Below are 26,082 nucleotides of genomic sequence, written 5' to 3' on the forward strand. Positions count from 1 at the left end.
AGGTCAACGTAATTGTTATAGATAAGGCATAAACCACATTTTGAAGTGAAAACACGTATGATTCATGGCAGGGCGAAAGCGAGAGAGCTGAAAAAGCTTTCTCTGAGAAAGCTGCATCTTCGGTTTGGCCCGACTTCAGCGCAAGTGCCACGAGCCAAACCAGCACACAACAGCAACATGCTGTTTTTGGAAGAGCCCAGCTTTGGAAATAGCCCCAGAGCTACATGGCCTGAGCCAGTGACCTGCATAAAAGAGCAAGCCATCATGTTATTGCCTGGCCACTTCTGGAACAGCCACTATTATCTGGCAGCCAACTATAATTCTAGATTTAAATTATTGCCAGAACTTACAAAATCGCAACAGTTGAGAAAAAAGGTGATATTTAAATCTATGTTTAGCTGATAAAATTAAAGGTGGACTTTTCAGAACGTACCCGGTTGAGACAGTCACCAATTCCCAAGTGAGTTTTGCTAGAAATTACTCTTCTAGTTGTATTTTGTTCTTAATACAAAGCAGTATTTAAAAAATCACTGCTCAGTCACCGGCAAGAAAACACCTACCTATTAGTGTGAATTAAAGAAAAATATTAATAGGCTAATACTGTATATGTTAGCAGTACGTTGCCACTACATACGTTGGTTTTAAAGAGTGTTTTAGAAATACTTTTAAAAATTAGTGGAATACTTTATGCACCTGCCTCAGTATTAAGTATCAGAAGATCAGACACATGAGATTGTTACTTATGCAACTTTTTTTCTTTAAATAAAACCACTCATCAAATGGCAAAATACCAGCAGTTCATGTTCTCATTCACCAAATTAGAAGAGGAAATCTGGTGGCTAATGTACAGCTAAAATGCTATGCTCTTCCCACCCCAGATTTAGAGGGCATCATTTACCACAACGCCAGACTGTCACTGTACAAAAGCGCTAATTAAACAGACTGTTAAAAGGGCATTTCCAAAAATGCCTTGGTTGTAAACATTCTGCAGCAGCTCTATGACATAAAATAGAAAAATATAATCTTCCCTATGATTGCAAAAAGTGAGATTTGACAGATTTCAGTGTTTGCTTTTGGGAGTTACTGAACTCCAAACACAGCGTAACCCTTCGATGCAAGCTGGTTTCCTTCCGCTATTTAATATTCTAGCCTTCTTGTATTAACTATTTTCTTGATCTCTCCTTACACTAAATAACGCTCTTCTTACTGCAGCTTAGCTGGTGCTGAGAAGGGGAAGCAGAACCCTCGCAGGCCATGAAGAAAAGGCAATCGAGTGACCCCTCAACTACACCACTAATTCCCAAACTTTTGGAGCCAGGCTGCTGTTGACATCCTCCTTTTCTCAGATCTTTGTGTGCTCCTCTCAAATGAAAATTTTGTAAAGTATGGGGAACCACGTAGGTGGTTCCATCAAAACGCGAGGACTCGGGGAACCGCTCATCTTAAACCTGCTCTGAGCACTGACGTCTCCCTCTTCTCCAATCAGCAAGTCTGCGCCACCGAAAGCCAGACCTATGGGAAATAAACTGCCAACATAAACGGGTTTTACAGACAATCTGCTAGTCATACAACTGACTGTCTTTTTAAAAAACTGCTTTAAAAGTCACAAAGGGGCCATCACCTAGAGCACACTGATTTTTTTATTTTTTTTTTTTTAAAAAGTAAGTTTATGGGTAGGTGAAGTTATTCTGGTGGATATACAAAAGATGTTTTCCAGAGCACAGTTTAATGACTGAATTAAGTCAGCTGAAGCCTTTACTACTGTGAAAAGCCTTGGTTCCACTGTTTCCCCTGAAGTCTAGCTGAAAACTACCCCTACCAAAGGGAAAACACCTCAGCTCAGTCAGCTCCTGCGTGGCTGAGAGCACAGCCTCGAGAGCTCTAGCATGAGCACAAGGAAAGAAATGATTCATCAAGTAATCTTTGAAGTTGGACTGAGGTGTGTTGATGCTTGAGATACAGAGAACTAACTCTTAGGGCAACCTAAAAAGAAGAAGTTCCTACCAGAGAGTCCTTGGAGTAATTAAACTTTGAGCCTCAAAGAAAAAAAAAGTTGATTAGTCATCCGATGTCTATGTGCTTATCCTCTCTGCTTAGCAAGACACGATCCAAAACCAGCCTTACGCTAAATTCAGTAGAACCCCTGCTACAATTGTCCAACACTTGATAAAGACAGGACAAATCCAATCCACAACACATTTCTGACAAAAGGCCGGGTAAGAGCTGATGGTTTGTTAGTTTATCATATCTTTCCCCACCCCTTTGTCTGGCAGCACTAAGGTAACTGGCTTTTTCTGCAAGGAGGTTGAATTAATTACACCTAGTAATTTGGCACGTAAGACTAGAGCTTCCCCAAACTCAAAACATTGTTCACACACTAACTCACTATCACAAAGACATGAAAAACCCTTAGTGCCACAATAGCAGCCATGCCTTTCTTCTGGCTTACCTCTGCAATAGTGGACTTGCAGACTTCTCTGGCCACGGATTCAAACTTCGGATCTGTAGTCAGGTTCAGCTTGTAGTTCCACAAGAGCTATAGAGAAAGCATTTGTAGAGAGGGGGTTTAAGAGCTCCCCATGGAGAATGACAAATATTTTGCTTCAGAAAAGAATGAAACATCACTTATTCCCAATCTGTATCATCATCCTCCTAGAGTGCAGCAATCAATGCAAAGTCTCCTTGACAACAACTTTGTCCCTTCATTTCTGCAATTATTTTCTCATCTTGAACAAATTCAGACTGTTAAAAATCTCTCCATGAGGTCAAGAGCTGAATCATTAAAATGAAATACATCTAACGAAGACAATTTCATAACTGAAAGGATAAAACAATGAAAGCTGTAACTTGCTACCTGCTGCATATTTAGCAACGTCTTTTAGCCCACCACACCTTTCTGTGTCATGGCTTGTCTGCCTGATGCAGATCAGTGATCTAACAAAAATTAAGTCCTCAATACGAGCAGATTTCATGCCAAAAACTTAATAAAAGCCTAGCAAAAAAGGAAGGAGCACAATGCAGCTGGCCCCTTATTCACTTCCTTCTGTGAGGGGCTGCGACCAGACAACTTTTTGGCTGTGGATGTATTTCAAAGCTATAGGAGGTTCTCTCTCTTGCTAAGCACAATGATACACCAGAGGTTAGACTGCAAAACGCCTCGGGTGAGGATGACCGTTCTTCTAGGAGCCAGAGATTAGCTCACGTAGGAGCCTGGATGCATTTGGTCATCGTGCAAGAATCAATCTTGGGCAAGTCACACTCTGCAGATATTTATACATCCCAGATGTCCTCCTGAGGCACCATAAAGTAAAAATACAGGGCAAGATAGCAAAACCTCAGCAAATTAATAGCTGAGATGTTGCCCAAGGAAAGCTCTATTAGCTCATCTGTTTTTCCTCTAGGAACTGAAGCTGCATTTAAACATTTTTCATTAACATAAAGATTAAATAGTTTTTAAAAATCATTTCCAATACTCTGTGACAAAATCAAATTAATATAAAAGAGAAAAACAGTTTGGTCAAACTTTCTTTTGAAGTTTCAGTTGTACACAAAACACTAAGAAAACACACACACATGCTCGTACACGAGGAAAGCGGTTTTACATCATCTCCGAGAGGGTGGAAGCACGCACAGAAAACTAAAAATGGAATTAGTACAGCTGCACTGTCTTCCACACCTCACCTCATGGAGTTGTGAAAAGTTAAAAAAAATGAGATTATGGGATCCTAGGGTATTTCAGAAGGAGTCAGAAGTTGTACATATACAGGTTTAACAGATAAAAGTGAATAAACAGGGAACCTGTCCTCACAAAGAGTGCTGTAGACCTCTCCCAGCCAGGACTGGAAGGACAAGAACGAGGTCCAACACCATAAGAATACACCTCTGCATTTGTGATCTTGAATTTTGAAGAGTCTCAACATGAGATGATCTCCAAAGGAACCTTCCCAGGAAGGTTAAACTTACAGCTTAAAAATCCAGATTTTAGCTCTAGGCAGTATTTTCCCAGGAAATGGTCAGCAGTTGTACTACCAAAGACTGCAGAGAGAGGCAAAGAAAACATCTGGACATGAGACACCTCTCTGTGGTCTTGCTTTTGATCACTCCCCTTCAATTTCTGCCTGGGAAAATGAGACTTGGCCTGCACTTCCCATCCCTGAATGGCTTCTATAATCCACAGCAGCCTGACATCTGCCTTGTGGCAGAGACTCTGTGTTTAATCCAGCAGAGAAAAGGTCCAACTTTCATTTCTAGAATTCTCAATTTCTTCCTCATTCAGGTAACTTCTGTTGGCATATTTAAATGTCGGGTAGATACGTTTTAATTACTGAAGTTTTCTCTTTTTCAAAAAAAGAAAAAAAAGAAGAGACTTAAACAGAAACATGATGTGCCCTTCATCTGATCCAACCCCACGCAACAGAGAATTACAGCTGCCATGAAGTCAGGCAGCACAGTGCGAAAGGTTAATTTATAAACACAGTTGGAAATTACTAGTTGTACAGCCTGGCCAGGTTTCAGTTCTGGACGGTATCTTCCAATAATAAACTACAATACAGCTTCTCAAGCATCTGAAACCAAGACTGTCACTGAGGCATGCACTTGTCTGTCTGTGTCCAGGGCTAACCAAACAATTAAAGATCTTGATATGGTGTATTCTAACAAAATGCAAATGAGAGAAGTCAAAGGAAACCTAATACTAAGCTTGGCTCTGATGATTTTTTTTTTTTTTTTTAGTCTCAGGATTTGACGAGTCAGCTTGACTGCCTGAAAACTGGCTAACAGTTTGCTCACTGTTAAACACAGTGCTGAGAGGAAATCTGTTCTAAAACCAGCCAAGTGGTTCAAACTGCCTTTAAATATCACACCCCCACAGCATTTTCCAAGCGAGTCTACGAATTTAGCAGCTGTGAAAGCAATACGGAAGGCTTCAACAGCTGAAATTAAGAGTTTAAATCCAGTCCTGCTCACGTCTTTCCCAAAAGGAGGACATTATATTGCTCCCAGTAACTCACGGGAACCACCCCCCAGCTATAAAACAGGAAAGACACCTGCTATCCTCCTCCGATACAGAAGTACAGTTCCTAAAGCTCTTAGATGTGTTCCACTCTGAAGTCTCCAGTAAGACCATAGTGGCTATACTGAGTTAAAGAAGTTGCCTTGTGTTCTTCCTCCACATGCCAGTACAGAAACCCAAACGTGCCCCAATTAGCACCTTCTGCAGTCTACCAAACTATGCAAAACACCTATGGCTGATAAGGGATATAAGGTGCAAATGCCATAGCTAGAGACTGAATAAGAAAAAAGCAATACTTACATGATTGCAGTCTGAAGAGATTTCATTATCTGGCTGAAAAGAGAAAAAAGGAGCGTCAGTTCACTACTGATGCGGTGCATTTAACAAAAAAAAAAAAAAGAGTATAAACTTATAGAAACTACCACAGTGTCAACTGTGTTAGAACATAAATGGCACAAGAGCAGCTGCATTTGTGTAGACGCTGCAAAAACATAACGATTGTGCTTGTGTTTGGCCCAACTGCCCAAACTGAGAAGGCAAAAAAGCACCTGTGGGAAAACAAAGACGTGGTAGTAAAGTTTTAAAGAAAAATAAGTTTCAGGCATACAACTGAAGGAGAAAGGTAGGACTCGCTTCCCTCCCCCAGACCGAAGTGTTGGTAGTCCCTGTTTGAGAGGCAATGTCTTATTTCAGCTGTACATAGAGAGGCTGGTCCAAAGAAGCCCTGAGATGTACACCTCCAACCACGAGAAACTGGTAACATCCAACACTCATACATCATTTCGAAGTATTCATTATATTCTTTATTTTATAGTAATGAAGGTACTGCTGTGTGCTCATGACAATCCAACTGGCAAGTCCTAACACCAAGCCTAACCAGACCAGTTAGCGTATGCAGGTGAAATACCCACGCTCCACAGGCTCCGGCTGCAAACCATCCCGTCCTCCTTCCAGCCTGAGTAGCTCTCAAAATGAAGAATTCCTTCAAAAAAGTTAATCGTACAAATCCGTATCTCATCTCCGTAGAAAACCAGCACAAACGCGGCACAAAATCACCTGCCCATCATCCCCACAGAAAAACCAACCCTCACTCACAAAGGCTCTGCTTCCACTGATAGTTAAGATGCCAGACATGCCCTAAGAGCTACGGACACTCAAAAGCACTCAAAGCTTAAACCCATCATTGACACTACCACGTTAGACCTCAGATATAGGACATAAGAACCAGCATTTCATCCGTTTTGGAAGCAAGCAGCCTGCATCTCAGAGAGGTTTGCCGCTGTACGACGTGTTACGCCAACTCTTGCACCATTGCTGCTTCGGAGAGCACAAACACAAATGTATGGGAAAAAGAGAGCATGGGGAATGTTTCCAAGTCCTTAATTACAGCCATTATTAACTAAAGCACTTTTATTTTGTACAGCAGGAAGTGGCAGAAACTACCTCTCCGCTCAGAACATAAAAAACAAAGCAGTACCTGAAGGATCACAGTAATTAATTGCAGTTTGGTCAGAGTGCCACCATCTAAACCCCATCTCCCAAAGTAATCATAAATTTGAAAATTAGGGTATCAACTCGAACTGATTCTCAAAACTGAAAACGAAGATGACATCCAAATGACACTATTTTAAAGCTGCCCAAGACCGACACTGTCATGACTTACAAGGTGGTTTTCCCTTAATTTTCTGCACCCATCCTAATCATTCAGCAACAGACGGAGGTTTTAGCCTAAGCTAATTTCAAAAGCTGAGAGTCAGAATGCCGTCCACTGAAGTTGCTGTCTCAGTCTTTTAGTCAAGGATAATTTCTTTATGAAAATATACAGGCCAGCACTGTAATTCTCCTCAGGACTTACTAACACATCCGCAAGCAGAACAATTTGTAAGGGCCAGAGAGCACTCTCCCAAACCCCTTCTTGGTCCCTTCAGTTATTTTTGCATCCCCCAATCTAGTAACCTTTGCTTCAGACCCACCAAAGATTAAAGTTCAGTTTTTCTGGAAAGATGAGCCCAGGAAGATGACAGACCGCGTCTCACTGACTTGTGAAGCTTAAACAAGCTTTTCTTGAAATACACAACATTAAAATACTACACATGGAAATACCAGCCTGCCCTGCGCCCTGCAGCAAACCTCAGCTCTGAGAAATCAAGCCTTATTCTTCCGAGTAATGGAAGTTAAATGGGGCCTTAACTAAGCTTTAGTACTGCATATTCACAGTTCAGTACTTGCATATGCAAAAGCGTAAGACCTAGCCAATAACCCTTTAAATGTGGAACATGACCACCGGCGAGCTAAAAGCTGTGATCCTCCTTCCCTCTTACCGTGGCAAGTGTAGAAGCGGGTTCAGTGGCAACGCTGACCTGCTTCTCCCAATTTAAGTGAAGCAAAAGTAGAAAAAGGATCCTTTTTATCTTGTGTCTGATAAACTGAAGGGCTGAGTTTGACAAAAGGGAAGAAAAATCTCCCCAGCACAACCCACGCCGGTTCTGCCTTTCTAAGGAGACAGCCCATGGCCCTCTATCTCTACATCCACCCAAGAGCCCTTCCAAACAAGAGCAGCTTCAGAACAGGCTTGTGTAGGAAGAGTCATGAAAAAAAGGTTAAGTATCAAATTACCACTAAGAGTAGTTGAAGAGCAAGAAAAGCTGCATTGTGTCATTCCCACGTGGTGAGCTTGAGGAACATGGATGCTCAGAGACCCTCGGGGCAGGAGGAAGGAGGAGAACAGCCCAGACTGGCACCACATGCTAGTGGAGGCATTTTAGGAGAGGAAACTGATGGCGAGGAGGACGTTCCACCAATTAGTGAGGAAGGACTCCTCTTACATCTCCTAATTGAAGGATTAAAAACAGACTTTGCAGAAAGTACGTGTGCCTCTGGGCTCACAGAAGCTTTTGCTGTTTAGCAGCTCCAGTGGGAATACATTGCCTCCCTTTGCAGTTCTCTAAAAAGATCTCCAAACTCCTCCACGCACTAACGCTCGCATTCCAGGGTATGAACACCACTTCCTACCTCCCAGGAAAAGCAGAGTTTAGAACAAGTACCAGCTATAAGAAAACTTGAACAGAAAAAGCATTTCCTTCCATTCACCCACATACAACAGACACAAATCATACTGCATTATTGTGAACTCCACAGAGAAATTCAAAGGTTTGTATGAAGTCATACATATCACCACCAGACTATGAAGTTGTCAACACCACTGTGTTTAAAAGCGTTTTCATCCACCAGATCTCAACTCACTGTAACAAGCCACGCCAGCCAGCCCTTTCTCAATCTCTCTGCTTCAGCAGCAGTGTAAAACTGGGGCAGAACTAGACACCAAATGAGCAACCCACCACCATTACCCGGGCTCAAGGAGGCACAAGGCGTTGGTGTTTCCCCGTCAGAAACGGACCATCATCATGTTGGTTCCCAGCAATACTTATCTAGTTGTAGCTATATCATGAACCAGCGTCATGCATCACCATCTAGTGAAGAGCACACTGCTTGGGGTGCAATCACTGTCACCCCCACGGCTTGAGTCAGAGCCCCTTTCAGCTGTGTATACAAACCAGACTCGATTTGGTCTCATTTCACCACATCCTAAACAAATAATTCACATCATTGGATTTTGAAAAGCAAGGTAAGAATCCTAATCAACTACTGTGGATGAAACTCAAGGTCTTGGGAAAACTCTCTGCAGGGATTATTTTAATCACCAGCAATTCCTTGACCTTCCTTTCCTTTGCTCCCTTGCAAACATCATGCAAATAGGAAAAGTCTGAAGTCAACCACACAAGTGCCTTTACCCCCAGATTTTAATCCCTCCTTAGAGCAGAACAGGGGATGACAGCAGATGTTTCCACTATTCTTTTAAGGCAAGAGTAGCACCACACTTGCTGAAAAGTGAGGACCAGGTATACCTCAAATACTAACTATGGATAATCTTCAGGCATTGAAGACAACAGACTTTGGACCCACTCAAGCAAAAACCACTGAGAACCATCATGGAGCAAACCAGCAAAATAAAAAGGCAATTGGCTTGTGGATGGGAGGAACCCAGCAGATATTCTCTCTCTAAATTCAGGAACAGATTGTAAAAACTTCAAACATTAGGAAAGGATGTTAATTAAAGCAGCTGCCTTCCCATGAAAGAGAAGGTAGGTAGAAGTCCAGCCAGACTGTGGGTGTTCCCCAGTTTATTGCACTGTCACATGCACGATATACCAAGGAACGTGGTGCACATGGATACACAGCACAGGCAGCTCATGGTTCCCAGCCACAGTGTTGCAGTTTTCCACTCTGACCTAAACAAACACATTTATCACAAACATCTGTAGAAAAACGGCAGAGCAGGCCTGCTGACCCAGGAGCTTCTAATGAGGAGGCTATCAAGCTGACAAAGGGAAAATTGACTTCTTAGCTGCTTCCTTCCCACAGATAATAGCAATCCTTTTGCATCGAACACACCCAGCCAGGATGGCAAACTCGCAATAACGCGATTCAATCCGCAGGTATCAAGCCAGCTGGACTTACGACACCAGCAAACAGCACAGGCTAGATGCAAGATAGCGATCAAGAGAGACCTGGGGAGCCACCCTCCTGTAAACCTGATCCCTTCCCCAAGGCAACCGCTAGAAATGATTCTGCAGAAGAATCTGTGGAAACAAGAGCAGACACAGTCGTCTAGGCAAGAATCAGCTTTTGTAAAAGAAGGAAACCCACACATCACACAACCACCCGTGCTTCAAACCTACTGAAACATCCCGGAGTTCTGTGCCAACGAGCATATGGCGACAGTAAACCGTTCTCACACGTCCTGCAATCCTGGAAGAGTCATGTGTGATAAAGTGAAAACCAGTGATAATTTAAGATCCAAACAGATGAGAAGACTTTGTAATTTAATTACACATTTAGTGAGCAATAAAAGTTAAACTTGTTAAGCTGAGCTTGAAATATTCGCTAATGCCAGCGAACCCTTAGTACTAAAAACAAACCCAGCGTTGTCTAGTCAGCAAAAAAACTCTACACTTATCATTCACGCTTTGAAAAAAAGCCAGTCTGAAGCACAGTTCTGTGCATGTATCATGCACCAAAGTTATCAAGCTCCTAGCCTTCATATACTTTGCTTATTTCACATAAATATTTTTTCCCCACTTAGAGAGCCAAAGTCTGCAACACCGCAAATTACATGACCAAACAATTATTTCCACATTGGTTAGGCACTCCTAGTTTACACAAACAATACAAGTCATACACAAACACCTAAGGACCACCTCCACAACACACACAGAACTTGGCATATGAAAGTGAAATTATCAGGACCAGCAGCAATTTCTGTAGCCAGCCCACACACACAAAGCACAAGTAGCAAATCACCCCAAACACCAAATTCTGCAACTGTTTTTCATTGTTTTAACTGAATTCTAGATTCCACAAACTTTATCACCTACACTGACATTTTACATCCTCCGTGGGTATGACACCATTAAGACAAGCATGCTCATTCAGAAAAGATACCAAAGCAAGATCAAAAAACCCCAACACAACACATTGTGTGTCCTTCTGGTCCAGCAGCCAGGGAAAAAGGAGCCAAGGATGAAGCGGGCCTCGTCCACTCGTACTTTGAGGATCCAGTGTTCAGTATCTGCTTCAAACACCAAGAAAGTACCTGAACCAGTACCTGAAGGGGCTACAGGAAAGATGGAGAGGGACTTTTTACAAGGGCATGGAGTGACAGGATGAGGGGGAACGGTTTTAAACTGAAAGAGGGGAGATTGAGATGAGGTATGAGGAAGAAATTCTTTGCTGTGAGGGTGGTGAGACCCTGGCCCAGGTTGCCCAGAGAAGCTGTGGCTGCCCCCTCCCTGGCAGTGTTCAAGGCCAGGTTGGATGGGGCTTGGAGCAACCTGGTCTGGTGGAAGGTGTCCCTGCCCGTGGCAGGGGGGTTGGAACTAGATGAGCTTTAAGGTCCCTTCCAACCCAAACCATTCTATGATCCTATGAAAGTTCAGAGGTCTTACCCTTCCTACGCAGCTTTGATAAGAAGTCAACAGAATTTACTAATTGCCACGTTTTGCCTGTTTCACAGTTGCTTGACACCAAGCAAAGTCTTCAGCAGGTTGCGTGCCTTTCCTCCACAGCAGAGATCCCTCCCTGGGCAAATACAATACCCCAGGCAGTAAAACGGAAAACACTGAAGTTTTAATTCTGATGCATCGGAAGTGACCACAGATCATGGTGCAATTAAAGGCAACACACCGATTCCATTCACCTCACAAGCCAAGTACCTTTACCAGTTATTCCTTACCAGCAGATCACTCTCTCCCAGCTGGCTGCTCCTGTGCGAAGCTGCAAGGCGGGTGCTCGGAGGCTTGGGGCTGCACAGCTGCTCCGTGCCGGGAGTGCCACGCTCTGTGCCAAACAGCCCTCTCGCACAAGCTATTCTTGTCCCTGCTGCTTCGGTCTCCCTTCACGGGGGACTCTCAAGCCCTTAAGCCCTCTTAGCAGGGACCTTTCTCATTTCAATGCTGATCCATGCATCAGAGCATGTTCTAACACACTGAACAATCAAAGCAAACTCCTTCCAGATGTTTGCTTGTTCTTCCCTTAGTCCCCTCTCTTCCTCCTCTTGGAGGTTTTTCCAGCCAGTCCCGACGCACTGTGGAGGAAGACAGACCCTGAAATTACGTGTTGGCCACAGAAGTTTGGCAGCATTGCTACCAGATATAATGTTTCCCACAACACTCCTCCACAACAGAGCTCTGCTACTAAGCATAGCACCGACAGCGAGCTGCAGATCCAGCCAGGTTTCAGGATTTGCTCCTGGAACACTCTCTCACAACACTGGCAAAAACCTTCAGAGACCAAAAGGCATGCAAGGATGCTGGTGGTGTCACAAGAGAGGGGGAAAGGAGAAGGAGAGCTGCTAGAAAGAGCTGGGTGAAACCACAGAAGACTGCTTCATGGACTTGGTACCCCACCGATCGAGGTGGTGGGGAGGCTGCTGTCTTCCTCACCGCTGCCGCTAACTCCAGCTCACGGCAGAGTCCAAAACTCAGCAAATAACAGAAAAGCTCTTCGCTGTTTTAGAGTTTTCTGCCAGGCTAGTACAAATGGGCTTAACAAAGGAGTCCTACCAGCACCAGTCAGATTACTGGGAAGGCACAGCAGCATCTCCACCTGCAGCATCAGCCAGCCCATAGGTCTAAGCTACGCCAAGACAACCCACCTCTGAAACTTCTGGATGACTCTCTGCCTTAACCCCAACCAGAAACATCCCAGAATAACTGAGGAATATTCCAGCAGAGAGGTAAAATGGACAGCAGAGGTTTTGGCAGTGCTGCAGTGTCTGCTGGGGGATGCAGATGAGAAATGAGGGAAGAAAGGAACGGGGGCCCCAAGAAATAATTCCAGTGCAACAGCTAATGAAAAAGCTTTTATCAAATATGCTCATTATCTCTTAGTAAGTAAAATTTCTTCACTTACTCTCAATACAGAGACTTCACATCTTTTGACCATACGTACTCTATAGTACCCCAGGTTGAGCTTAACTTTACAGGAAACTTCTAAAAAAACATGAAGACTTCACAAGCAAGATTCAGTTTTACACAAAAGAAAAGGCTGTTGTACATGATGCTGTAGAGCCCCTGTCTCCCGAGAGGAGCACGTTGTCCTAACTGTGCTTTGCTTCTCAGAGAATAATGTTTTGGGTGCATGTGGCCTGGAACTAGAGAAATCAAAGCTTAGCTTTGCACAGAAGCTAAGAAAAAAGGTCACACCAACAGCTCTGCGTCCCAAGCACAGCACTTAAGCGCAGGTTTCAGAGCCAACACTGCTTCCTCATGTCCCCACTCCCACAACTGAATGAAGGGCTATGCTGCAAAGCAAAGCAATCAAGCTTCGACTTTCCCCACTCACAGGCAGCTTCGTTACACCACCATTGCTCACGTGCTGGATAGGATCTCTAATTATTACCAGGCCCCCCCACCAAGGGCTCTTGCTTCATTCAGCATAAACAGAGAACAATGTTCTCAGCCCTCAACCAGCCAATATTCATATTTGCCTTTGTTATTCGACGTGTGGGCTCGTGACTCCGATTTTCCACACTGAGAGCCATACTGTGCTCCCAAAGACCCTTCCCCAGGAGGATTTTCCTCCCTCTTTCAACAAGGCACACGTGTCCCATCAATCAGGGCGCCCATCCTCACCAAGGCGCAATAAGCATCTCAGGCCCATCGTTCCGGGGCATGAGCAGCGCTGCTTTAATCCTGATGATTTACACTCACACATTCCATCTCCAAACCAAAATAAGACGAGCATCCAAGCAGGTGGGAAGCAGACTCTGCTATTTTTAACTCCTGCCAGCTATTCTACTTAGAGGCAATAAAAATGAAATAACTCAAAGAAGCCATTTCAGCCTTAACCACAAACCACAAGAGCAATAATTTTATTTTGAAGTCTTCCTTCCTTCCTTCAGGACAGTGGTGAGAGCCCTGCTCCTCCCCACCACCTGCCCCAATTTTTTAAGGCTAGAGACAAAATAAACCCAGAGTTACCTCCAGCACAGCCGTCAGTATTTCAGATCAGAGCAATGGCAGCACAATTACATGTAACATCGGCACTTCCAAAAAGTGCTGGACATTGCACATGGATAAACAGACCTGGGAGTTCTTGCACAATACCCAGCACTAGTCCCTTGCTGGTACAAGAAAAGGACTGTTTCAGCTTTCCACATGGCTTATGTCCTCCTGAATTCCCACACCATACTCGGCATCAATTTGTTACAGCTGACCACCTTGCAATGCCAAAGAGGGGGGCAGGACGTACCAAGGGACCCCACACGCCAGCTCTGCACTGCTATTACCCTGCACGAGATCTCCTGAAAGCACAAAGTCTCCTGGTCCTTGGCTGTCAGTCCAGCTGCTTCCTGAGAGATTAACCGCTATGGGGAAGTCTCCCTCAAAAGCAAGAGCAGCCTTAGCACAGGCAGCGTTCAGCCACTTCTAACAGCTGGATTTGAAATAAAACACTGGAATTTTCTTCAGAAGATCTGCAGGGCCCCAACACATCACTCACTTCTTCCCTGTGGTAAAAGGCAGGTGAAGAATGAAAGCCCTGAGCCGAGCAACTCCCTGCTGTTAAAATAAACCATTTCAGTTCTTCTCACAATTCAGAGTTAACCACAATCACCGACTTTATCATCTCCTGTACGTGTCAATTTTATCACAGTACTATTCGAAACATAAAAAAAACCTACAACAAATGCTCAACAGCCATGCCCAGCCACCACCCTCTCCTCGGCTGCGTCCATCCTCTCTTTCTTCATTACAACACTCACAAGCTCACTGAAAAAGTTCCCCACTGCCAGGACAACCCAATGGCGAGCCGAGGCTCCCCGATGCTGGGGTGACAGCAATTTAAACACCGTTAGGACACGTTCCAACGTAAGTTCTTTATGTCAAACATAACACAGGAGCTGAGAACAGCCACGCTGCACACAACCTCTTGACTTGACATCACTTACAAGGGCCAGAAGTCTGGATTTTAAAATACTTTACGAGATCAGCCTATTCAGAAAAAAGCTGGACTTGCTGTGTTATTCATTCTCCAATTCTCCCAAGAAACTTCTCTGTTGAAAACTTTCTGGTTATTTGAGATAGCGCATCCCGTTACACTAGAGAGGCAAAAGTCACAGAGAGGCTCCTATAAATTCACTCAAGGAACAGCACTGCCTTTGTGCACAGCGGGAATACGTGCAAATAAGCACAAACCGTTAATGTGCATTAAGGTCTACAGCACAGCCCGCAACGGCAGCTCTCAAGCAGCACCACTCTGTGAAGGAGAATTAGGACACTGCCTCGGCAGGCCAGAGGACTTCTCCAGCCCTATATGAGTTTCCCCCACGAGATTTTTCCTGGATTCTCACCATCACCTGCTGAACTCAGTAGGAGAAGTCTGTAAGCTATTTTTAGGGAGTCCTAGAAACAGCACGGTGCCCTGCTTCCATTTTGAGTCCCTCCCATACGGGAAGGGCTGCCTGTGAGATGCAGATCCAAAATAACCCCTGCTCCCTACGCTACCCTGCCCAGAAGGCAGCACTGAGCTGTGCTTCCAAATAACAGCTAACAACAACCTACCATCAATTTTATATCCTTTATAAAAAACAATTAGAAGGCACTCAACAATAAGTTGCAAAACTTTAAGGTGGCTGGGTAGTGCACCAATCCTGTTACACTCAAGCAGCTCTAGTTATCGGTTTTGCAGTTCTCCTCAGAAACATGAATTATGGTTAAATGCAATCTGAGTCAGCCAAAAAAACTGGTCAGGATAAGCCAACCTAAGCCTTAGTCACGAAGAGGTACCCACCACCAGCCTCTCTGACCAAGAAACTGAAGAAATTCAAGAGAGTGCAAGCAGCCAGAAGTCAAGTCTTCTCTCCTTGCACAATGGAGAACCAAAACAACCACCGAGTCCATCGGATGTACGGCACCATCAGCAACAAGACCAGCCAAGATGCACCAAATCCAAAATTCACAAGGACACTGGTGAAACCACGTCACAGGACTGCTGCGTGACAGGGGACCTACGGTGGGTGCTTTTGCTCTTGAAGCCATCGATACACAGCTCAGGAACTTGCTAGCACACTGCCACGGCAAACCTTCCCTTTCCTCCTCCGGGAGCCCATCTCCGACTTCTGATAAATGAGCTTTTTCCGCATGTGCAGACAAAATGGGTTCTCAGTTACAACTGCATTCACTTCAGTACCTCGAAGCTGAGGTGCTGAATAGGAACTGAAAAAAAAGAATAATTTTTTCTAATCATTAGAAAGAAAAAAAAAAAATCACTTATTCTCAAGTCTCAAAGGTCATAATGACCAGGAAAGCTAGACTGATGTATTAACAGTTTTTCCATGTAAAACAACTGTTCTGGTCCAGTATTTAAGCTCAGTACTTCAATTCTACTTCAACCATATTCATCTTCTGCATTTTAATTAAGTTTCCATTTCTATCCAAAAGCAACTTGATCCATGGAAAAGTAATTCAGTAGATAATGTCTTGCCATTTTTAGACATTATTAAAAAAAGATAGAAACATTAAGATGCAAGCATTTAAATAATTACAGATCATATCAATTTAGTCAGGAAACATACCAAGCTTAGCAATAAAAGCTAAAATTAGCTGCAAGATAATATCACCAGACTAGAAAACTCCAGAAAAATTACTAGAGTGTTCAAACAAGACTGGAATTATTCAAATCTAAGCTTCTTGCTTATTTAAATCAATCTGCCTGGGAGCCACACAAATTGTTGTGGTAAATTGATTTCCCTAGCGTCTGGTTCTCCTTTCGTAAGAGCCACGACAAGAAAAAAAGGAAAAGACCAGAAAGACAAGATGAAATCAGCCGATTCACGTCGTTAGGCATTCTGCATTCAGACAGATTATACATCACAACGTTAAACCAAGTTATAAATGTCTCGGCAAGTAAAGGCAGTGACTCACGCCAGAGCTGTTATGTGCAGCGCTCAGTCGCAGATCCCAGCAGCAGCATCAAAATCAGAAATGCCATTTTTCTTCTCGGAGACTCGAGCGACGCTTTATTTTACTTTACCACCTCATCCCTGCTATACTTCAAGAACGCACACCTAGATTTTATATGCACAAGTGTGTGGAACAGATCTTCAGCAAACCTACCGTGTTAATGCCTTTACTGATGTGAAAAATACAGCAGCGCTTCATTCCTGCTTGGCCAAAAGGTGGAGCGTGCCATTCAAAGCAGTCTTATGGAAAAGCACGACATACTTGATTCAACGAATGCTTAGAGCATTTACCTAAAGAATTGTGTTGGTACCTTGTTTTTTAAGCTTAACATAGAAGCAACATAAAAAAAATAAATCAAAACACCCCTAAAGCAGCATCACGCAGCAGTTTCCAAGACTTACCCTTTGCTACGAGTGAGAAAAGCCATTTGGGCTTTCCTTCAGGACTGAGTATTTGTGCCCACCAAATGAAAGCGATTGCTGTCTTTTTGTTTCTCACAGGGGAGCTGCGTTTCATATGAAAAGAGTTATCCAGAAACATTTACTACACACATCTGCACCAATAAGGAAATGAATCATCAACCCACAGGTAGGCCTGATTCAGAGCACTCGGCTGTTTAGGAATCTGTGTACAGAATACAGGGGAAAGGCAGATGCAAGCAACAAGTCATGTTAAGAGACCAGATGTAAAACACAAACTGATTTAAATGCATTTTTTTCCTCCTTTGCTTGGGCGTAATTTCTTCAAAAGCACAGGACCAGCATGGTACTGTACACAGCCTGGGTGAATCATAATGTTTTCTTTATATAACTGGAAGAAAAGCAAACTCTAATGTTTATTTTAGCCCTGGATAAAATCGCTTGCATTTTGTTCAACAGAAAAATCAACACGAATAAGTCTTTACAGTCACTGCAAAGGCAAGGTTTCCATGGGATTAGTAACAAACTACCAAATAAAAATTCTGCTTGCCTTCAGAACATGCAAACAAAAGCCCTGCTACAGGACCAAAACAAGTACCTTTCTTCAGTTCACCACACTGATTAAAGGAGTAAAACAAAGAAAACTATACATACATCTTATTTAAGCTCTGCACTTCCTCACCAGGTTAGACAGGGGTTTAAATTAACCTTGTTCGTGGGAGAAGCCCGGGGCACTGAGCTGCAGCACACTTCTCCATAGGTACTGGTCTTCTCTGCCGTAGAGGCTTGGCTTTTAATGCATTCTGTATTTTTCAGAGCTCCTTTCCAAAAAGCACTAGGGTTCTTCAGCTTGAACTGCTCAGCTCAATAGCTATATAGAGCCATTAAGCCAGGCATTTTACTTGAAAATTCTGACCGTAATGGTAATTCAGAGGATTTAAAATGATACCACGGTAAGCAGCCAGATCAGTAACAGTTGCCCTTAAGCCAAACAAAGAAATTATAGCTGACTAGTTTTGCACATATAAGCAACTTGAAAAAAAAAAAAAAGACATGTTTGATGCTGGATTTTAAAAGAGAGCTTGAAGAGCCTTCCAGAAAGCAACATTAATAGAAAGATGTCTTACTGGTATGCAGGAGAGCCAGACACCTGCCCGCAAATCCTTCCAATTACTGTTTCCATAACTCCTACTTAAAAAGCTATGAATAAAAGACAAGCCACAATTAAAAAGCCTCAGCACACCTACAGCTTGTCTGCTAATAATGACAGAGAAAATAACGGGGGAGGGAGGCAGAGGGGAGAAAAGCAATGAGCTAGTCCCCGCCACAGACAGCTCCATACCAACACACAGCACCCGCTCCGCGCGGTACCACCACCAGTATCACTGCTGTACGATTTTCACCTGTCAAAATACAGGAATTTCATCAACAATCCGACTGCTCTAGTAACAGCTGGTTATTCTTCCTCCTGATTCTTTCTGACAAACAGCAAAATCAATTACAAGGCTCAGGAATACAGACCTACAAGCCAGCCACCTGCAGCAGGCAGCGCAGGCTGGAAGGGCTGCAGGCAAGTCCACCAGCAGCACTACACCTTCTTCTTGCTGTAACTTGGATTTTCAATTATATCTAAAAGAGAACTTCAGAGTGTAAGTATTTAGTAGGCAACAATTGGCACTTGAGAGCAAGGACTTTATTCTAGTCTCTGGCTAATGGTGGTGGTCTGTATATAGTTATGCACTATTAACCTACTGAAGCTACACATTAAAGCAAGGTTTTCCTGCCACCTGAAGCCCAGTAGTGGCCGAAGAAATAAACATGAAGTTACAAATCTCTGGTCTCTACAGGCACAGAAATGCCCAACAGACAATACCCAGTTTTCATGATTACTTCCAGCATGCTGATGGCAAAGTCCAGATGGTCCTCACTGCAGAACCTGGTAACATGGGAAGATTATTTTGTCCCGACCCATAAAGCAGAATAAACATGTTTTCGCCAGCAGATAACACTTGAGAATAGGACTTTAAAGAGTCTGATCTGTTCTTATCCAAGTGGCATGGGAACACAATGTGGTTTGCATGCCCACAATAAGGCAGTGGCATACTTCTGGGGACGTGCAGGGGAAAAGCTGACAGGAGTACACTCAGGTAAACAGTTTTCTGCCCAGTGCAAGCATTTAAATCCCTTGCACACAGATTTCTATCTAAATGATAAGAAAAAAATGTTTGGGTTGCACAACTTTTGCAACAGCAAGGCGAGATCTGAATACTTTAAGCACAGGCCAACACTGCAACCAAAAGCACCTAGTTTGGTCTCCCACGATGTCTCTGACTAGCCTTGAAGAGTTCTTGCTCAGGGCGAGAATTAACTCTGCTGGGAGTAAAAAAATTGTTAATTTCCATACAAAAGGAAAAGAAAACTTAAAAACTTACCCACCAGGCTACCAAATAATTTATCTATGCATTGTAGGATTACCATACAACACGGAGTAGAGAAGAGGCTGTAGATATGATTGTCCCAAGACAATTTTTAGGGAAAGATAAAACTCAGAATACCAGAGGTATTAGATGCATCAAACAGATCTCCAGAAACAAGTCCGATATTTCCCAGTAACAGAAAGACAGGAGCATCCCTGGTAGGTGTGCATGAAGAAAGAATACCTGGCACAGTTGCAACTGATACTACCTGTTATGAGACGCATACTACTTTATTTTTTTTTTTGGTGAACATTAAATCTTAGCAAAATATATACTGAAAGTGAGCATTCAAAGCTTCAGTGGTATCGTTTGGGTCAGAGCCCAAATGTGACACACCAAGAGTTTGAGGCATCTAAAAAATGAGAGCAGATGGAGAAGGAACTTGAGCAAAATCTTCTCCAGCAACTATTCAGCATCCAGATGCAATCCTTAGGGGTTTTCCAACCCCTCAATAAAATTAAAGTTACTGTACACAGTTTTCTATAAACTCCGTTTGAACTCAGATGGCGCAATAAGGAAGACACATGACTTACACAGCGAGAGCGAGATCATAGAACCACAGAATAGTTTGGGTTGGAAGGGACCTTTAAAGGTCATTTAAAGATATTTTTTTTTCCTTTGTGTGCATTGTTACCAGCTGCATTTTGAAAATACGTAGCTCAAGGTGTCAGGCTTGGCACCAACACGAGTGGTTCAGTGCTCTTTGCCCAGACAATCTAGAGGGCTGAGCAATGCATCACCCCCATCCTCATTGCCCTCGAAAACAAGAAGCAAGGACAGAAAAGCCTTAGAGCAAATTAAGAACTGCCATGTTCAGACAATTTTTGTTTAATCACAAGCCAGGAATTTCAAAAGTAGCATTTTCAGGCTTCCTGAAGCCTGCAAACTTGAGTTTAGTAAATGCAGGTTTACATTTCTAACTGTAACATAGCATCTACCAGATTACCTGAGGCAACCAGATTAACAAGGATATTTTTATAATGGATAGTCTAGCAAATTAGCAAACTAGCCTTAACACCAAGGTCAAGAAGAGAAGATACTGTGGAATCACTTTAATTTTCATTTATTTCTGCACAAGAAACTTCTCCTGTTTTAGCTCATCCTTTTTCCAAAACAAACCCTCAAACAATTCACTCCAAAATAACACTCATTAAGTATTACATATAACTAAGGTGGTGCAACTGTACTGCAAAGAATCCCCTTAGACCAGCCTACCATCTTCACACCTCCCAAGCTGCTGAAGCGCTGACGTTTTGCTGTTGCCTGCATTTAGCAGGTTCACTACCACGATGCACTGAGGGGTGATACAATTAAACGTCCATCCAACCCTTCTCAGTGATACACAGCTTTGCATTGCATCTGTATTACAAAGTAAAAGTTTTTTGGTACTTTTTACTTAAGCAAAGTCCATCAGAACTCAGGAAGCAGATAAATAGTTGGTGAATTATAACATGTATCAGTTGACTGTGGGGGGGAATCCAAAAAACCCCAAACCATCCTCCTTGCTTTTCCCTAAGAACTTCTGTAAGACATTTTCTGCTGGTTTCCTGCTTTCCACTGAGCTGAGACCTCTCACAACAGCCTCAAGGGTAGTGCTGCTGGGGAGAAAGGATGACACAGGGTAAATGCAAGATTAACTCAGGTCAACCTGAGCCATCATGGATCTGCTCTGTCAAAACCAATCCCCAGGTCCAGCTCAACCTGAAAGCAGGCCAGAAGCTAGCAAAAAAAAAAATCTCTATATTCTCTCTCTATAGGACCAGTGAGATTATCCATCCAAATGTTAAGGTCCTGGGAGCAGCTCATACCACAAGAGACCCACGAAGGGCACAAATCTGCGAGGAAGATACGCTTACAGGCTGACAGAACAGCTTGGCTGACTCTCAAAACGGTAATTTTTATAAATAAAATTCCCGCTGTGCCAGTATGGCTGCCAGTTCTTCTGACAAACTGGATGAGAAATGAGAGTGAATTATAGATTAATACCAGGAAATCTCAGGACTTATTCTGAAGTCTTCCCCATACTGCACACACCTTCCTGTGCTAGATGTACTATGTTTCTCTAAAAAAAAAAAAAAAAAAAAAAAGCCCAGGCAAAAAAGCTGACTTGTTCCTCATCAGTTGTATTTGTGATTACATTTTAGAGCCCAAGACATGCAAACCTAGCATTTTGCAGGCAACCACCAAGTTGTCAGAGACATGCAACAACCACAAAGGAGCCCCTACAGCAAACCCAACTCAAACTGCTGCGAGAAAGGCTGTCTTGCTCTGACTAAGCTCCCAGGCTTGTTACCACAAGCACTAGCACTGTAGTTTCCCACAGACTCACACATTTGCAAGTAATTTAAGAGATATAAGGCTTCCGCCCATTTGAACTTGCAAAGCTGCTTCTCAGAGTACAAGTGATGCTGCCTCCTTTCAGCGATGACGGTCCTACGTCCTCAAGTAACCAACTGTTACTGCACAAGACAACAATGGCCTTCAGAAAACTAAGTTGTTCCACTTGTTCTTGAAACACAAAACTGGGAAGAAAATGTATTATTAAAGCGTATATTCTTCTCTCATGCTTCCCAGTGAACTGTCCTTGACTGATCCCCCGTTCCTACAGAAGAGCCAAACGAGGATAACCTGCTGAACACGGCATCCACAGCAGTAGAAGGATGTGAGCTCTGCGGCTACACAAAAATTGCTTCTGCAAACAGACGCATTGTGGTTCGCTTTTAGGGAAGGAGGAGCTGGGTGCAACACAATTTGTCCAGTCTAAGGGGACAAACACTAACTCTGCTATCTTCAGCTCAGCAGGTTATCACAAGCGCTCAATTCGACTTCAGAACCGGAGGAAGAGATTCCACATGCAAGTACCAAACACCTGGAAGAGCCAATTTCCCTACACGTCGCTTTAGAAACAGAACAGACAATTGCACAGACTTGGCACTAAGTTTGCTGACTTTTTGAAGTAAGACACCCTCTAAAACACCCAGGTAGTTTCCCACACATTTCTGGAAGGCTGCCTCGCTCTGCTGTGCAGCGGGAAACCTTGTCAGAACAAGCGAGATCTTACTAATGCAGGTGGGGCTCGCTGCTAGAAACCAGATCTTACCACCCTTCGAGATAAGCAAATAGGAGTTAATCCATCAATTATTCGAACTGAAGCCTTCATCCTTCTTCCTCATCCTCTAATCAAAGTTTCAGTGGAAGCAGGATTAGCAGAGTGAGGCTTTACACTGTAAAGACAGGAGAGCCAGGAAAGGTGTGTGGTGTTCAGGCTTTACACAGCAGCACCGTAATGTGAGGCAGCGACGGGCGGTTTGCTGAAATGCTTTAATTCTTCTAAGGCAGATTTACAGCATCTTCTGAAAAAAAATTAAGTACGGTCTATGCGAGAACAACCCTGAATTTAAGCCACTCATGCTGGTTTTTCAGAAGTATTTCCTTCTAATTAGGCTCATTAACAGCCTCCATGCTAATCTGAGATACAATTTCTTTACAAAACTAATTTTGTTACTACACTGCCCCGCCCTAGTCAGCACAAAGTTTCCGGCAGATTCTCTTCCAGCCCCCTTTGCTGGTGCAGTTTGGTGCTATTGAGGAGGGAGCAGTTTAGGACTGACCACACACACTCTGACCATCTTCACTGGAGCCAGCTGGCAGGAGACCTGGAGACAATGTGCTTCGGGAAGCCGAGCAAGCAGGGAGCTGACTCCGTCTGCAACCAAACCATTTGGTTATTAACTCTTTGAACAGACTTACACAACTAAAAGTCATTTTCCCTCCCCTTTAAAGTAGACCCTATTTTGTTGACAGTTCAATGTTTCAACATAATTCTCTTACAAAGCTTAAGTCTTAGTTGCGTTTTGGAGAATAAAAGGGCTTTTGAGCACTTATTTGCTTCATTTTTTCCATTTCAAATTTGCTCAGTTTGCACAGAAGATCTTTCTCTTAATTGTCAACACTAGAAACAAGCTGCGGTTCGAAAATCAAGTGGGGTTTCATTGTACCTTATACAGCTGGTGCCAAAATGTGTTACTAAATCAGCCGTTACAATCATTGGTAATAGGGAATGTTGGCACAAAAACGCTGAAGAGGAAAGATAAGATGTTTTGTGACATCAAAATGAGCAGATGCCTCAAGGACAAAGGTACAACCTCACTTTTTGACCAGACCTTTACTAAATTAATCATTTCTACCTGTTAGGTCAAAGCCGCTTTCTAAATATAAATGGTACAGCAGCATTTAATGAAAAACTAATTTTTAAGTGATGACAAGCATTAATAAATATGCTAATTTCTTCATTTAGTTGGCATCTGCAACACTAGTATGAAGAAGTAAGTTACTCCACGAAACACTGCAGTTCCTCCAGGGAAATATTTGGAGCAGCTCACCTTGCCCATTTTCACAACAGCCAGTTTTGGTGAACCAGGCTGTAAACGCACTCAAATGACTCCCTACGAGGGGCCGCAAGCATCAACATCACAAAATTAAAAACTGTTCTCTTTAAAAGTGAAACAAAGGAGTCACTTGATAGCAGGCTGCAGTAGCTCTCTTCCTCCAGAGGGAACCATTCTGCAGGCAGCAGCAAAGGCAAGGCAGACAGTGCTGGAGCTCTACCAGATGCCGGGGGTTTCCCAGCCTAACACATATTAGCACTTTGTATTTGCAATCCTGATCTCCAGCACCAAGCAGTTAATTTGCATGTTAATTAGAAACAGGTCACCAGAAAATTGCATCAGACAACCCTTCTGTATTGACTAGAAAGGACAACAAAGCATTTCTATAGTGTCTATATCCCTTTTAAGCACATTTCCATCTGTCCGTGAGCCACCCGTGAGTTCACCGTGAATCAAGGTGCTCCTTTTGCTGACTGTGAGCATCCATTTCAACACACGCATATCTCGGATCACTAAAACTGGTTTAAGAGCAGACATCGTTTGAGATTTGCAAAACAAATCGGCAAGATTGAGCAACACTAAAGAAAATAATGGCAAATGAGTCTAACCAGAAAGTCTCCTTTTACCATGCTACAAAATTAAACAGAATTAAGGCTGAAAGGAAAGCACAGGTAAACTATGGCAGAGAGAAAGCTCAGTGACTGGTTAAATGTGCGCAGCTCTCAAGTCTGCATGTTCATCCAGTTCTGCTCACTGGTCACATTCACTGGCAATGGCAGAACTAAGAAGAGAGGAGGCAGCAAGGAAAGGTGTTACAGACATTTTAACTACCTGGAAATGCACGCTGTAGCATCCTTTCTCTCTGAACCATCTTTTATACACTAATACTTACAGTATTATGCTTAAATCAAATGCCCCTTCAGCTTAGTTTTAGGGGTCTTATGTTGCCAAGTCTAATAAAACTGAATTACTGCTGCTGTTTCTCATACATGAGACTCATGGGCACCTCAGCTTCTGAGTATTCATTTCATTTTCTCCAGAACCTCCAGGATTGATCACTTGAAGTTATCAGACAATAACTGCACAGTTTCAAAACAGAGAGCAATAGCATTAGAAGGCTGCACCTCAGTTTAACACTATGTTATATTTTCAGTTTTCAGTTGTTATTGCAAAGTCATAGCCAATGGACTTCATTTAGGACTTCCAGATGTTGAGCTTCACTTATATCTTTCATGCTTATAACAGGCACTCTTAAGTGAGAGAGACTTAAGAAGTCTTGCCCAGCTCCTTGACCATTCTGCCTGCGGGACTTGCTAGATCTTGCCTGCCACTCTGGAGACCAAACACGCTGGAGCGTGGCAGCTCAAACCAGGCTTAAGGATCCACCCTGCTCCACTCTTTACACATCCCCTATCAATCTCCAGCTCGCTGTTCACACCAGCACCCTGAACGCCATCACAAACGCAACTGTTTGAGGAGCTGCGCTGTTCAAGTTAATGGTTGATCAAAGGTTTGGGTCCACCCTGCAACCTGCAGCTCAATCAGTAATTCAGCTCACAGCTCGGTCCTTCAAGCAACTCAACTGGCATAACTAAGCACACAGCAACAAGCTCTGGCACAGGAGGCTCCTCGTCAACCAGCAACAGCAAAGGAAGCATTTCATACAAACACATTCTAGTTGAACGAACTAAAGCTCCAAAGATGTGGTCCAGGATATCCTTGCAGGAGAACATAAAGCTGCCGTGAGATCAAGAAAAGGATTTTATATCAGCTCAGCTGGCTGCAAGGTTCTCTTTGATTTTTAAGAAGCAACAGCTTTTGAACTACTTACAGCCAGCCTGCAAAGGAGTCTGTGTACGGCAACGCATCCAGACATCCCATTTTAACACAGAATTAAGCAGATTTCTGAACACAACCATCAATATACCAAGCTGGGGACCACCTGCTGTGTTGCCTCTTTAATAATACTTACATCAATGAATACAATTGCCAGCAGCTGACCCATTAGAAGAATCACATTTGTTTCAAGTAACTAACAGGTTGAGGTAAACTTAAAATTCAATTATGTTATTAGCCAAGGAACTACAGAAAATTAAGCAGTAAAGGATGAAAACCCATACCATTACTGTGTTAACTCATCACTTTTGCTGCTAGGAAGTCGGAATGGCTATGGCCTTTCTTGAATGTTTCTTAGGATGACACCAACCAGACGTGATTTTTCACCAGCACAGCCGTGCCATTGGAAATCCAAGCACACACCAAGTT

General features: G+C 43.2%; 1 protein-coding gene across 1 annotated transcript in view; it reads right to left on the reverse strand.

The window, feature by feature from the left end:
* GLG1 (golgi glycoprotein 1) overlaps positions 1-26,082 on the reverse strand; it is an 85,376-nt gene that overhangs the window by 40,732 nt on the left and 18,562 nt on the right. The window contains exons 2-3 of the mRNA XM_068411267.1: positions 5,312-5,344; positions 2,450-2,536 (exon numbers count right to left, since the gene is read on the reverse strand). Coding sequence (XP_068267368.1) covers positions 2,450-2,536; positions 5,312-5,344 — 120 coding nt within the window. The remainder of the gene's footprint in view (positions 1-2,449; positions 2,537-5,311; positions 5,345-26,082) is intronic.

The sequence above is a fragment of the Nyctibius grandis genome, chromosome 12 (genome assembly GCF_013368605.1).
Source record: "Nyctibius grandis isolate bNycGra1 chromosome 12, bNycGra1.pri, whole genome shotgun sequence".
In the NCBI taxonomy this organism is placed as follows: Eukaryota; Metazoa; Chordata; class Aves; order Nyctibiiformes; family Nyctibiidae; genus Nyctibius; species Nyctibius grandis.